The sequence below is a fragment of the Castor canadensis genome, chromosome 16 (assembly GCF_047511655.1).
Source record: "Castor canadensis chromosome 16, mCasCan1.hap1v2, whole genome shotgun sequence".
Classification (NCBI taxonomy): Eukaryota; Metazoa; Chordata; class Mammalia; order Rodentia; family Castoridae; genus Castor; species Castor canadensis.
This window is the reverse complement of record NC_133401.1, coordinates 86,469,721-86,485,211: the sequence shown is the minus strand read 5'-3', so window position 1 is coordinate 86,485,211 and position 15,491 is coordinate 86,469,721. Positions and strand designations below refer to the sequence as shown.

The 15,491-nt window shown below is 52.9% G+C and overlaps 1 protein-coding gene across 2 annotated transcripts in view; it reads left to right on the top strand.

Moving 5' to 3' along the window:
- Positions 1 to 15,491, top strand: part of Stk10 (serine/threonine kinase 10) — a 74,366-nt gene that overhangs the window by 13,974 nt on the left and 44,901 nt on the right. For both annotated transcript variants that reach the window (XM_074057793.1, XM_074057792.1), the window contains exon 2: positions 6,349 to 6,513. In XM_074057793.1, the coding sequence (XP_073913894.1) occupies positions 6,349 to 6,513 (165 nt within the window). The remainder of the gene's footprint in view (positions 1 to 6,348; positions 6,514 to 15,491) is intronic.

Genomic DNA, 15,491 nt, shown 5'->3' with positions numbered 1-15,491 from the left:
TCATGTTCTTATCTGTAGTGAGCACACAGCCCCGGCACAGGGCTGTCATTCCTGCCTCTTTTTTGCTAATTGACTCCACTTTTCATTGGCAGGATAATCCAAGGTTCCTGTTGGCGTGTGGCCTGTTGGTCAGCATACTTTCCACATGGGTGCCCAGGTCCTAATTACCAGATAGCTCCAGGCGAGGTCCCAGGGAGGTCTCTTTGTTAGTCTGTGGGATTGCCCCCAGAGATGGGAGACCCTTTTCCTTATTGGTGACAAATGTCAGGCGCTCCAAAGGGAGTTATGGTTCACATATCTGAAAAGTCTAAGGGTGTCTGCTTTCGGGAACAGCTGGCTCCAGGGGTTCCACAGAATCAGCTGCACTCTGTCCTTGTACCTATGTGGGCCGTGCTCTGTGAAGGAGTGGCAAGGTGGCCGCAGGACCCTCCAGCCTTGCCCTCTGCTGGTTTAAGCAACCCCAGAGGAACCCATCCTTGGACCAGTGGCTGTGACAAGGCTCTGGTCTCTGACTGGCTGGGTCCGGAGTGTGCCCTGGACCTGGATGGGGTCAACCCTTTATGTATCCCTTGGACTGAGAGCAAGAGAGGCAGTTCCCAAAGAAAGCTAGAGTGTTGAAGCTACAGGGGAATGGATAAGCCAGGGTTCACTTCCAGGCTATGGTGCCTTCCAGGCCAAAGTGGGGGGTTCCCGTGGAGCAGCCCCCAGGGCTCTGGTGTTCTCCTCCTGAGGCAGCAGTGTGCTCACGTCTGGGTCTCTCACTCTCCTTTCAGGACTCAGTTTCTGCATCTGCAGAGCGGGAGTTGGGGAGAGGAGTTTCGGAGTGGTGGCTGTGTTCTCTGGTTGCTAAGTCTTGGGGGGAGGAGGGAGGAGCAGCGTGACCGTCTGGCAGCCAGGAGAGAAGGGGAGGGTCTGGGGCTGTCCCCACTGGCCGGCCTTGTGTGAATGGCTTTCAGAAGCCCCCAGCCCCTTAATGGGCTGGCCAGGCCCCTTGGGTGGTACAGGACACCCTGGCTGGGGGGTTGCTCCCACCTCCCCCAGGCTGAGCCCTCCCAGCCAGCACAAGAGTGGGGATTGTTTCCACAGAGGTGTCTTGGCCAGAAGACACAGTGGCCGCTGTGTGTCTGCTCTGCAGGGTGTGGGTGAGCCATTAGTCACTGCTGGCAGGAAAGGGCTGGGTGAGGAGCCCCTCACCCTTGGCTGGACCCTGCCCTTGCCTCAGCCGGTGGGAGAGATGGACGTCAGAGGCCACAGACGGCCGCTTGTTCTTGAGTCGAGTGCTTGCCTATTTTCTCCCACATGCACCCTTTCTACTTAGAACTTTCCAAGACCGCCCATAGCATAGATAGAGCTTGGCCATCACCCCCGTCCCTGTAGAGAAGGGAAACTGAGGCCCAGACAAGCCTGCATAATGTATAGGTACCTCTGAAGAGTCAGGTGCAAAGACTTTTAAAATTCAACTCCTAGCCCTGTTATTTACCTGCTGTGTGACCTTGAGCAAATGACTTCACCTCTCTGAGCACCTGTTCTTCCTAGCCTTCCCTTTCCTTCATTCCTGGGCTTAAGAGATCATCTTGCCTCTCCCAAGTGGCTGGCACTACAAGGTGCAAGCCACCATGCCCGACTACCAGTTTTCTTATATAGAGAGTTGTAAAAATTAGCAGAGAGGATCAAACAGAGCCTCTAGGGCCTCTCTGAGCTCTAAGGCCTGGGTTATGGTTTCATTTTCAGGTTCCCTGGGGGGCTCAGTGTCCCCAGAAGGAGGCTCACAGAAAAACAGGGTCTACCCACCACTCAGTGGTCTTAGCAGTTGTTCTAAGGTTGCATTTTATTGGCTACCCTGGTCACGTGCCTATTCCTAAGCCAATCACTGTGGTCAGAGGGAATGCAGTGTTGGAACTGCCCAGCATGAGTCACCACCCACTTCTGGCTATGGAAGAGTCTGCATCCAGGGTGGTGGATCGCGGCCCGAGGGCTGGGAAGAGGACAGTTGGCTCCCTGAAGAAAGCCGAGGAAGGGGGTGTGGAAGGCAGTGGTGTCCTCTGCGACTCCTCCCTCTAGGTCGAAACTGCCTTGTCCGCCAGAACACGCTTTTACTTGGGCTCAGTAAATAAGGTTGGATGAATGAGCACAGGGGAAACAGGCTGTCACCTAGCAGTGCGGTGTGGTGAAGAGATGGAAGCAGGACAGCACACACCCCAGGGTGGACGGAGTCAGGGCCCCACAGCACCCCTGGGTGGACAGAGTCGGGGCCCATAGCACCTCGGGTGAATGCAGTCGGGCCTCATAGCACCTCGGATGGGCTCATTTGCTCCAAGCCTCCATGTTGTCTGAACGTGAGCGTGTTGGCTACGGGTCTGCTGTAATGGCTGGAGGACTCTAGCCACTCTAAGGCTCCAAGCTGCATGTGGTTGATTGTGGCCATGGTTGTCCCTTACCTTTAGCAGAGGGTGACGGAGTGGAAACCCCGGCACTGGCCAGGCCGGGCTGTGAGAAGCCACCTGAGCTCTGGGTCTGAGGCATGCTGGCTGTGTTTGCATCCCGCTGTCACCCCCTGCGAGCTGAATGACCTGAGACAAGTCACATACCTCTCTGGTCCCAGTTGTCTCATTTGCTAACTGAGAATGTCATCTGCCTCAAGGGCTGCGTGGGGCCCTGGTGCTCAGTCAGCCTGGGCTTTTTTTACAGCCCACCACCACTACTCCCTCTGCAGCCTTGGGGATGGACTGTTGGCTCAGCCAGGCATCGGAAATGTGATTTGGGCCACGTCGCGGTGTGGCCCCCGTTTCTCCTGACCCCTCCCTAGCAGGCTCTGGTCTCTGTGAAAGTCAAGCGAGGCGCTGGCACCAAGTGTTCCCAGTGTTGACACTGGCGTTCACTGGAGGCCCGGCCCTGTGTCAATGGTGCTTTTCAAGGTGGCGGGCAAAGCAGGTTTTGTGCACTCCTGGAAGATAGTGCTCACCTCCTCCACCTTCAGACTGGAAAACAGCCCTGTCCAGGAAACTGGGGGAAAGGCGACAGGCAGCTCTCAGGAGTGAAAGATAAATGATTGAAGGAGTGGCTCAGTGCAGTCAGGTGGCAGCTTGGTCACCGGGCCCTAGCCCTGGCCACCCCTCTAATGCTGAACCTTCCCCTCTTCCCATCTGTGAAGCAGCTAACTGCCCAACTTTTCTTCTGGGTGTGGAGAGGAAGAGGAGAAGGAGAAAGGAGGGATGGAGGAAGAGGAGGAGGAGAAAGGAGGGATGGAGGAAGAGGAGGAGGAGAAAGGAGGGATGGAGGAAGAGGAGGAGGAGAAAGGAGGGATGGAGGAAGAGGAGAAGGAGGGAGAGGAGGAAGAGGAGAGGAGGGAGAGGAGGAAGAGGAGAAGGAGGGAGAGGAGGGAGAGGAGAAGGAGAAAGGAGGGATGGAGGAAGAGGAGAAGGAGAAAGGAGGGATGGAGGGAGAGGAGAAGGAGAAAGGAGGGAAAGGAGGGAGAGGAGAAGGAGAAAGGAGGGATGGAGGAAGAGGAGGAGGAGAAAGGAGGGATGGAGGAAGAGGAGAAGGAGGGAGAGGAGGAAGAGGAGAGGAGGGAGAGGAGGAAGAGGAGAAGGAGGGAGAGGAGGAGGGTGGTGGTACAGAAGAGAAAGGACTCTTAGCCAGTTCCTGGAGGGGAGGGAGCATACAAAATCAGCTTTACAAGAAATCTGAAGGCCAGGTACAGTCAGTTAGAAAGAGAGAGAGAGAGAGAGAGAGAGAGAGAGAGAGAGATACTGAGATACCACCTAGCTGCTTAGGTTTCTAAGTTGTGCATAGAAGTGGTGGAGACCCTCAGTGAGCTGTGAATTCCAGGACAAGGACCGGCCCCACATGCCTGGGCCCCTGGCGGATGCTGGATGGGCTCTGGATGGAGGAAGAGGGGTCAAGTGCCCCCAGTGGCCCAAGTCCACTGTCATTAATCACGGGGCTCAGTTCAGCCACTGGTGGTCACTGAGTTGGTGCACAGAGGCAATGTGGTGCAGAGCCAGCCCTGATGGATGTCACTGTGTGGGAGCTGGGCACCTGCAGCTCAGCTGATGGGGCACCCCAGCTGAGGTGACTGAAAAGCGAGGGTCCCCTCTGCCACTTCTCTGGAAGGCTTCCTGGGGTAGGGGTGTGAGGTGCCACCCTAGTGCCCACATCCCTCATTGTCACTAGTCCTTGACTCCCAAGCCAAGAGAGGGCTGCCCTGTCTACACTGCAGGCCCCTGGATGGGGCTGGTACAGTGCTGTGTTACCTGCTCTTGGGAGTCCCTTGGTCCTGGAGACCCCATGGGAGCCTTGGACAGTGGTACAAGGGGACAGGCTGAAGTGACATGGCGCAGGTGCAAATCGGTCCCAGTCATGCTCATCCCCTCGAGCCCTGCACTTGTTTGTTTGCGGGTTACTATGTTACTGTGGCTGTGTAAGGCTCACTGTCACCACGGGGTCAGGACGCCCAGGAGTGACTGTTGAGGTGTTTCCTGTGGGGTGAACATCAGAGTTGTCACTTGAGGCTGGAGCAGGCTATGACCAACCAGTACCCTTAGGGGATCGCTGGGGTGGAGGCCAGGACTGATGTCTCTGAGGCTCTCAGTCTCCCTTTTATTTTAGGGCCTATGTTGTGGTGAAATTTGTCCATTTATGACATTGGAACCTTGTATAGCAGGACTGACATGGCCCCACAGCTTCCCCAGGCTCAAGGGGCTCCCCAGGGTCCTTGCAGGCATCCTGGACCTGGCTGAGGTGTAGTGGGTGGGCTCGCTCAACTCGTACCATTTGTGTGGTTATTTTCTTGCTCTCTTATTTTTGGTTTTTTTTTGCTTGTACTGGGGTTTGAGCTCAGGCCCTGTTTGCTTTATTTTTCAAGCGGGGTCTTAAATTTGTGCCCAGGCTGACCTCACACCACAATTCCCCTAGCTGTGCCTCCTGCAGAGCTGGTATTATAGGGTGGATCACTATGGCCAGCTTGCTGGTTGAGACAGGGTCTCTTTGAAATGCCCAGGATGGCTTTGCAATGTGGTCCTTCCAACCTCTGCTTCCTGAGTCTCCTGGTTGTAGGTGTGACTCACCTTCTCCTTTCAGATTTTCACGAAATCTCTGTATCATATTTGTCATTGCAGCCTTTCACATGTGTACATTCATGGCATTAAATAGCTCACAAATTGTATACCCGTCACTCTGTCTCTAACAGTTTTTATCATCCCCAACGAAAGCTCTGTACTCACTGCACAGTAACTCCCCTTCCCCTGTCTCATCCCGGGTCTCTATTTGAGGTTCAGTCTGCGAATTTGACTGCTTTGGGCACCTCATTCGAGTCGTACAGTGTTTGTCCTTTTGTGTCCAGCACAGTGTTTTCAAGGTTCGTTTCTACTGTGGCACATATCAGTCTTGCATCCCTCTTCATGGCTGAATAATATTCTATTGTGCACACATGTCACGTTCTGTTTGCATGGTTTTTTTTTTTTTTTACATTTCAGTATTTGATCTTGTAGGCTTCATTTGGCTATATAATGTGTGATTTGAACTGAATCTTTTTTGTGTGTGTGGCACTGGGATTTGAACTCAGGGCCTCATGCTTGCTAGGCAGATGTTTTACCGCTTGAGCCACTCTGCCAGCCCAAATAAGATCATTTCTTTCCCTTTTTGTTTTTGCTGGTACTGGGGTTTGAAATGTTTTGTTTATGCATTCCCTTGAGGACCCACTATCATCAAGTGCCCGTCTCACCTTTCGGCACTGTGAAGAGAGGTGCTGTGTACACAGTATACCCACACCTGCTGGATCCCTGCTTCTGGGGTTTGGGGTTACTGAGTAGTGAGATTTGGGGTCTGGCTGGGGAGTGGCTCCATTCTCTGTTCCCAAGAGCACGCTCAGGGTTCCAGCTTGGACGTCCTCACCACCACTTGTCATTTCCCATTTCTTCGTCTTAGCCATCCTAGTTGGCGTGATGTTTTCACTTGTTTCGATCAATAAGACACAGTTGTTGTGCCCTGGTGACAATAAGGAGCACGTGCGAAGGTCCAGTTCTGTTTTTTATATCAGAAGTGTCACACTCTTTGATTGCTCAGATACTGGGTTGAGTCACCGCGCAAATCAACAATCTTCCCCGTGGTGGTATTTTGATGCTTTCGTGTTTCATGATTCTGTGTGGCACGTCCTGCTTTTGTGACCAGTGATGAAACGCAGGCTCTGCGTCTCCTGCCGGCACGAGGTCAGCAGCACAGATATCCCCGTGCCGCATCTCAGGCCCTCTGGACATCTGGCCGCTGTTCTCGCCTGGGCCTCTTGCTGGGGCCTTTCCCGGCTCCATGTCCTGTCCCCAAGCCTTGCTGACCTCTGTCTCCACTTCGCAGGCCAAGAACAAGGAGACGGGCGCGTTGGCCGCAGCCAAGGTCATCGAGACGAAGAGTGAGGAGGAGCTGGAGGACCACATCGTGGAGATTGAGATCCTGGCCACCTGCGACCACCGCTATGTCGTGAAGCTGCTGGGGGCCTACTACTATGATGCCAAGCTGTGGGTGAGGCCCGCGCCGCCCCTGCCGCCACCCTCCTGGGCCTGCTGGCCTCTGCCCACTACCCAATCAGCATCTGCCCTGTGGGCCGGGGCAGGGCTGGGGAGCACTGAGCTCCCCACTTCCCGCACGGGCTCCCCGTCTTGGGCCACGGGAACTATAGCACTCTCTGCCTGGCCTCCATCCCAGCCACTGTGAGGACAGATCGTCCAGGAAGGTGCTTAGCCTCCATGGCTGCCTCCCCGCTGTAAACAGGAGTGCAGCACAAAGGAGCACCCTCACCGGGTTCATCCGAGGTGCCCTGAGATGCGAGTGGTGTCCAGAAAGTTACTTCAGATTTTCACATTTGAGCATTTGAGGTCAGGGGTTCTCAGGGGGCTCATGGAAGGTGAGGGGACACAGAGTGACCTCCTGGCAGGAGCTGGCAAGTGCTGGGGTGCTGCTGTTCGTAGTACTGGCACCGACCCCCCCAGCAGCCCCCCACAACCCCCCACCGTGGCGTGCGCACCACACACTCAGAGCCGAGCCCACCTTCCAAGCCTCGCCTTGCCTCAGCTTCCCCAGGACAATGTTGGGGTGTCCCTGGTGCTCTCAGGACAAGCCTGGCCTCAGATCACCCTCCCACTGGGGCTCCCCAGTATTAATGCCTCTCTGTTTATAAACCCAAACCCCCTAAAATGTACATCTGTCCACACTCTACTCAGCCAGATCTTTTTTCTGTCCTTTCTGTGGTTCTGGAGATTGACCTCAAGGCCTCGTGCTTTTTCTTGCACAGGATTTCTGGTTTTGGAGGCAGAACTACTGATGCTAAATGAGGCTTCTGTATCAGTGGAGGAAATGACCCTGCTGCTTACAAAAGCCAGACAAGAGTTTACAGACCACCAACCCGCCCCCTTCACAGAACAGAAGCAGTGCCACAAGGGACAGCCAAGGCTGAGGGGCTGGGAACTCCACCCTTCTAGATTGTGCTAGTCTGTTTGCTGTGACTGTAATGAAATGCTTGAGGCTGGGTACTTTACAAAGAAAAGAGGTTTGTTCAGCTCACAGTTCCAGAGGTTCAAGGCCACAGTGCCAACGTTGGCATGGTGCATGGCTCTCATGACAGCCTCATGTCAGATGCTGTCATGGCCGGTTCCATGTTGGGATGAGATCACTTGGTCAAATGATGGTCCCAGGGAGAACTGTGAGTTCCACCTGAGTGCACACCTCCCACAACCCAGTGACTCCTGCACTTCCCACCTCTTAAACGTCACCAAATGGGGAACCAAGCCTCCAGTGCAGGAACCCTGGGGACTCACCCAAACCCTGCCATAGCTCCCTGCCCCCCAGAACTGTCCCCAGACACGGACTGCCACCCCAGGACAAGCCTTCTCGTGGCGGAGGGAAATAAGCCACCACCTGCTTGTCAGCATCAGATTTCACAGCCCATCTTTCTCCACTGTTTCCAGGGACCCTGGGTGTGGAGTGGGCAGGGCAGCCACATGGTCACCCTGTCCCAGAGCAGGGGACAGAGGCGCAAAGGGGGCGAGCCGTTTGCTGGTGGCCACAGGCCAGGCCGATGAAGCCCTAATAATTCCAAGTTGCTTTGTAAAAAGTCTCATTTCCAGGAAATGAGGAAAGAAAGAAATCAGGCAGATGTTACATAGATAGTGGTCAGAAGAACAAGCGAGAAACGTCACAAGCACCCAAGCTTCTGCACCCAAGGTACCACAGATAACTTGGGAAATAGAGTCTTCTGACTTTTACGGTTTTAAGAGTCAGATGCCCTGCCGGGCACTTGGTGTCCCCCAGCCAGTGCCTATGTTGCTTGGAGCACTGAGTCTTTGTTGACTGCATTTGTGAGCGGCTCCACGGCGGGCTGCTTGGTGTTTTTAAGTGTCTGTTTCCAAACTGGCCTCACAGGGCCTTTTTCCTTTTTTTTTTCCTGGTAGTAGTGGTGTTTGAACTCAGGGCTTTGCCTCCAGCTTTTTTCCTCTGGGCATTTTTGAGATTTGATCTCGCTTTTTGCCCTGGTTGGAGTGGACCACGATCCTCCTATTTTATGCTGGGATGACAGGTGCGAATAACCGTGCCCAGCTCCTTTGTTGAGGTGAAGTCTCACTCTGTTTTTCTTTTTTTACCCTAGTTCACCTTGAACCTTGATCCTCCCAATCTCCACCTCCTGAGTAGCTGGGACTACAGGTGTGAGCATCATACTCAGTGACAGAGTCACTTTTGACGTGAACCAAAGGAGTTCTCCACTGATGCACCCACCCACCCACCCATTAGTCTGTCCATCCACCCTCCTGCCCTTTTGTTGGACTGGTGCTCTGTCTGCCCCATCGTGTGTCGTGCTGGGTCCCATGCCATTCGTCTCACAGGTCCGTAGCAGCGTTAGCGAGGCTCACTGTGTGGTGTGCTCGGTATATGACTTTTACGTAGTCTTTGGGGCCGAGCTGGGAAACCGGAGAGAGAAAAAGCAATTCTCGACTGGACATGGCTGTCACACGGTTGTTTTGTGACCACCTCAGACCTTTCAGTCCCTAGGCTGTTACTGTCTTCACCAGCTTTGCAGAGCTGACCTCTCACTGTCCTCTGTAGCAGCCTCCAGTTGCTGCTCTGTGGCCCCCTGAGGTGTCTGTCTTCGTGTTTTGAGGATTCGGGGGCATTGTGAGGTCAGGGAAGGAGGCCCAGGATCCAGGTAGATGAAGGGTGTGGACAGAGCCTGGGAGGCATGAGAGGTAGCCAGGCTCTGGTTCTAGTCTGGGTCTGTGCTGCCCCACTTAGGTCACGCTGTGGACGGCTGAATGTTTGAGAAGGGTTTTCACTTGACCTGGGGGGAGAGGTTCTCAAACCCCAGGCCTCCGGCCAGCAGCCTCAGCATCGCCGGGACCTGGCAGCTGGGCAGACCCCAGGCCCCTGTTAGACCTGCTGAGCAGAGACTGTTGGCGCCCAGCAGCCTGTGCCTTCAGAAGCCTTTGAGGTGACCGTGGTGTTTAAGTTGAGAACCACTGTGATTTAGGGGACCTGATGGCAGTTTTCTGCTGGGGAGACACATTTCTGTGTTTAGAAGAAGTCAGGTTTGGAGGGCAAGTTAAAGGTTGGGGCTGATTGGGAGAAGGATAAGAGCCATTGAGTCCAGAAGGGTGTGGTGTGGATCATCGTGTGGTCAGGAAAGGCTGCAGAGAAAGGGGCATTTGAACCGGATTGTGTGGGATGCATAGGAGTCGTCTAGAGAGGGTAGACTGAGTTGAGAGGCGAACACGGTTCTGGGATTGAAGGGAAAAGGTGCCACCAGCTTCTCGGTGTTCACTTCCCTGTGATGGCCAGGCCACAGGCCTTTCTGTGCTCCCAGAGGCCGGCTTTCCCGTGTGGGTGTCTTTGACAAAACCAGTCCTGGACCTTGGGCTTGGGGATGAGAAACCGGCTGTTGGCCAAGCCTCCAGCCCCTTCTATAGCCACAGCAGCCAGGACAGACGTCCTTCCCAAGCAGGGTGGATCTGACAAGATTGGCCCATTTTCTTCCATGCTGTGTAATCTTAGAAAAACCCTTGAGTGGTTTCTTATCTGCACTTCTGCTTCTGAACATCAGCTGATGACTGCAAGTGGACTGGGCAAACCCCAAACTCCCAGACCAGCACCCTCTGTAGACACCCAATGCCAAAGAGCAGAAGGAAACTGGAGTCTCCTTTAGATAGTTAATTTATTAACCTGTAGAACCAGCAACTCACTCATTTAATGTGAATTGACGTGGAAATTATCAGTGAGGTGGTTTACTGTGCATTGCAAGCTTTCAAATGAAACACATTTTACAGTGACAGCACATCTGAATTTGAAATTCTCATCAGAAACCCTCGACCTGTGTTAATATCATTTTATTTTATTGACATCACTGGGGTTTGAACTCAGGGCCTCACGTTTGCTAGACAGGTGCTCTACCACTTGAGCCACTCTGCCAGCCCTGTTTTGTGAAGAGTTTTTTCGAGATAGGGTCTCACGAGCTGTTTGCCTGGGCTGGCTTCAAACCCAGATCCTCCTGATCTCTGCCTCCTAAGTAGCTGGGATTACAGGCGTGAGGCACTGGCCTCTGGCCTGACCTACGTTTAGATGTTGGAAAACGCACAATTGAGACTCGTTTTCACAGTCCTGAGCATCCCAGTAACATTTAAAGTAGAAGTGAATAAAATGGTGTTTCCTCCCACACTAGCCACATTCGGTGCTTGCTGGCCACGGGTGTTGGGACCCCAGGTGACATAGTGCAGGAATCCCAGGGGGGCCGACCCCACGGCTCAGTAACCCCCATCTCCACCCCAGCCAGATCTCCGTCTAGGAGTCTTTCGAGCTTGGCTCTCTTTTCCAGCACGTACCGTGGGTGCAGAGGAGAACAGCTGGCAATGTGGACTGGTGTCTGGAGGAACGGCCTGGTCTGTGGCATGGGCTCGTTTCTGAGGTGTCCCTTTTAGACCATCAGTGTGATGTCCCTGCACTCAGGGGCTCACAGTCTAGTGGTGGAAACACTTTCTGAAAGCAGATAAGAAGCAGTGGGGGAGCTGAGCAAGTGACGAGTGTGACGTAAAGGAATCCCTCGGAAATGCCATGGAGGATCCTGGTCAGGAGCTCTGCACAGGGTGGACAGAGAGCCTCTCGTGAGGCTGCATTCTAGCTGAGGCCCGAAAGATGATTGGAGTCTGATTATCTCAGGGCAGAAGGTGTCAGCAAAGAGAGCAGGAAGTACAAAGGCCCTGAGGTCTCCAGGGAAGCAGAGGGCGAGAGGGAGTGCTTTTGGCTGAGTCTGCCCTACCCCATACCTGCAGTCCTCAGTTTTGCATCCATAGTCACCTGGATGTCTGGTCAGGCCCTGCTTTCCTGGTGCGTGAGGCCTGTGGGACACCCCACTGTGTCTGTGTGCTCCGTCCTTTGGGAAAGTTGTTATTACCTGATTGCCATCCCTTCAGATGGCATCGAGGCCCAGGGAGGGGCTGTGGCTTGGATGCTTGTGCCCCATGGGTTCGCGTGTGCCATGGCTTGGTCCCCAGCTTGGCAGTGAAGAAGGCAGTGCGGTCTTTAAGAGGTGGGGCCTGTGGTGGGGTGAGCGGGTCCTTGGTGATTAATGCAGGTCTTAGCATGTCACCTCCCAGGGAATGGGTTGCTTAAAAGAGCTACCCTGGCTTCTCCCCGCTCTCTGTGAATCAGCATGGAGCTTTATGAAGCCCAGATATCTGACCTGCCCAGGGGTCAGCAGCTGCAGACACACAGGGTCCCTTTCCACATGGTGTCTGTGAGCTAGACACAGGCCCTATGGCTGTCCCTGGATCCCCGAGTGCCCCTGTAGCTGGATCCCCAGCACTTCTGTAGCAGGATACATGCCCTCAGGCTGTCCCCACTCATAGGTGCACCTGTAGCTGGACACAGGTCCTCTGGCTGGTCCTAGGCCTGCAGGTGCCCCTGTATCCTTGTCCTCTGGCCACCTCCAGTCACAGGCGCCTTCCTAACCCTAATAAGGGTAGTCAGTCCCGCCCAGGGTGGGCAGTGGGGATAGCATGGGGCTGGGACTGACTTCTGCTTTCCTCATGTTTCCTGGGCTACTCTTCCTTCCTGGCCCCCCTGCTCCTCTCCTCTGGAGGCCTTGACACTGGACCAGGCTGTCCCCAGCGAACCTTTGCCCCCGCAACCCTTGTAGTTTGCCCTGTGTGGCAACGCCTGCGCTCCTGCCATTCCACAGCCAGGGCGTCATGGTCTGGGACTCGTGACTCATCATCTCCTCAGTCATGCACCTGTTCACCAGTAGGGGTTTGCCAAGCACTGCCGTGTGCCAGGCGATAGGTGTGGAGGCACGGGCAGGCACGAGCAATCTGCGTGGCTGTGCGGCTGCGTGCTGCTGTCCACTGCAGCCACGGACTCGCCCGGGACCTGCCGACCCTCAGGCCTCTGTGGGGCAGGCAGTGGTGCAGGAGGCTGGTCTGCAAACCTGGGCTGCTCCTGTCCCGTGTCCTTCATCCCACATGGATACAGCTGTGTGTGTTGATAGCATGGCCACTCACCCAGTGCCAGGTGCCTGGCCATCAGTGCCCCTGTGTCATCCCATTTTCAAGTGCCGAGAGGCAGGCCCCACAGTTGGCCTCACTTTTAGGATGAGCCCGCCGAGTCTCCCTGCAGTACTTGTCCCAAGGGTGGTGTCAGACCAGAGCTGGGGTCCACGTGTGTTGGGTCCTCGGATAGTGAGCTCAGGACGACCAGGGCTGCCCAGAGGGTCCTGGTAGGACCTGAACACCCACCCTGAGCCTCCATCTTCCTGGTCTCCTGAGCTTGCAGTGCCTGCTGTCACATGTCACCACCTGTCTCCCTTGGTTCCAGTCTCTCCTGACCCTCCAGAAACCCCTCACCCCAGTGCTACAAAACCTTTACTGAATTTAGTTGAAAATGCTGTCTTTTTTTTTTATTATTCATATGTTCATACATTGTTTGGGTCATTTTTCCCCCCTTCCCCTGTCCCCTTCCTTACCCTCCCCCACAACCTCCCTTAGCCCCCCTTACCCCTCGCTACCCAGCAAAAACTATTTTGCCCTTATCTCTATTTTGTTGTAGAGAGAGTATAAGCAATAATAGGAAGGAACAAGGGGTTTTGCTGGTTGAGATAAGGATAGCTGTACAGGGCATTGACTCACATTGATTTCCTGTGCGTGGGTGTTACCTTCTAGGTTAATTCTTTTTGATCTCACCTTTTCTCTAGTTCCTGGTCCCCTTTTCCTATTGGCCTCAGTTGCTTTAAAGTATCTGCTTTAGTTTCTCTGCGTTGAGGGCAACAACTTTTTTTGGGTGTCTTACCTATCCTCATATCTCTCTTGTGTGCTCTCGCTTTTCTCATGTGCTCAAAGTCCAATCCCCTTGTTGTGTTTGCCCTTGATGTAATGTCCACATATGAGGGAGAACATACGATTTTTGGTCTTTTGGGCCAGGCTAACCTCACTCAGAATGAGGTTCTCCAATTCCATCCATTTCCCAGCGAATGATAACATTTCGTTCTTCTTCATGGCTGCATAAAATTCCATTGTGTATAGATACCACATTTTCTTAATCCATTCGTCAGTGCTGGGGCATCTTGGCTGTTTCCATAACTTGGCTATTGTGAATAGTGCCGCAATAAACATGGGTGTGCAGGTGCCTCTGGAGTAACAGTCTTTTGGGTATATCCCCAAGAGTGGTATTGCTGGATCAAATGGTAGATCGATGTCCAGCTTTTTAAGTAGCCTCCAAATTTTTTTCCAGAGTGGTTGTACTAGTCTACATTCCCACCAACAGCATAAGAGGGTTCCTTTTTCCCGCATCCTCGCCAACACCTGTTGTTGGTGGTGTTGCTGATGATGGCTATTCTAACAGGGGTGAGGTGGAATCTTAGTGTGGTTTTAATTTGCATTTCTTTTATTGCTAGAGATGGTGAGCATTTTTTCATGTGCTTTTTGGCCATTTGAATTTCTTCTTTTGAGAAAGTTCTATTTAGTTCACTTGCCCATTTCTTTATTGGTTCATTAGTTTTGGGAGAATTTAGTTTTTTAAGTTCCCTGTATATTCTGGTTATCAGTCCTTTGTCTGATGTATAATTGGCAAATATTTTCTCCCACTCTGTGGGTGTTCTCTTCAGTTTAGAGACCATTTCTTTTGATGAACAGAAGCTTTTTAGTTTTATGAGGTCCCATTTATCTATGCTATCTCTTAGTTGCTGTGTTGCTGGGGTTTCGTTGAGAAAGTTCTTACCTATACCTACTAACTCCAGAGCATTTCCTACTCTTTCCTGTATCAACTTTAGAGTTTGTGGTCTGATATTAAGATCCTTGATCCATTTTGAGTTAATCTTGGTATAGGGTGATATACATGGATCTAGTTTCAGTTTTTTGCAGACTGCTACCCAGTTTTCCCAGCAGTTTTTGTTGAAGAGGCTGCTGTTTCTCCATTGTATATTTTTAGCTCCTTTGTCAAAGACAAGTTGGTTATAGTTGTGTGGCTTCATATCTGGGTCCTCTATTCTGTTCCACTGGTCTTCATGTCTGTTTTTGTGCCAGTACCATGCTGTTTTTATTGTTATTGCTTTGTAATATAGTTTGAAGTCAGGTATTGTGATACCTCCTGCATTGTTCTTTTGACTGAGTATTGCCTTGGCTATTCGTGGCCTCTTGTGTTTCCATATAAATTTAACAGTAGATTTTTCAATCTCTTTAATGAATGTCATTGGAATTTTGATGGGAATTGCATTAAACATGTAGATTACTTTTGGGAGTACAGACATTTTTACTATGTTGATTCTACCAATCCATGAGCGTGGGAGATCTCTCCACTTTCTATAGTCTTCCTCAGTCTCTTTCTTCAGAAGTTTAGTTGTCCTTGTAGAGGTCATTCACATCTTTTGTTAAGTTTACTCCTAGGTATTTGGAAAATGCTGTCTTTGTCCAGTGGTCCTTCCAGCCATCTGACCCCGGGCACTGACTTAGGGTAGGTGAGCCCATCTCCTGACCTATTCTCGTGGCCATGACCTTCAGGGCAGAAGCATGGCCCGGGCTCGTTCCCCTGTGTCCGGCACTGTCCCTAGCAGAGCTGGCTTTAAGGACTGGACCCAAGCTGTCTGCCGACAGGGAACTGCCTCTGTCTCCCTAGAGCAGAGCTCCAGCCGGGACTTCGACTCTGAGACCAGCAGTCCTGACCTCGGGGCTGGCCGCCCCTGGAAGAGTCTGGCGCCCTGAGGTTGACTCATCTTGGTTCCATCCTGGAGATGCCTCGGGACTTGGGCAAGGCCTTAGGACACTTTGGGGAGCATCCTCCTGTGTGATATGGGGTGAGGTGTCTAAAAAAGCCTTACTCCAGGGATCTTGGCAGAGAACATGCCAGAGAACATGCCAGACAGACTGGAGGCTCTGGAATCCGGGTCCTCCCCTTTGTCCGGGCAGAACCGCCACACCCCCACTGTGGCACGCACACATTTGACCCAGATGCCCGCCCAGCTGCCCAGTCCACTG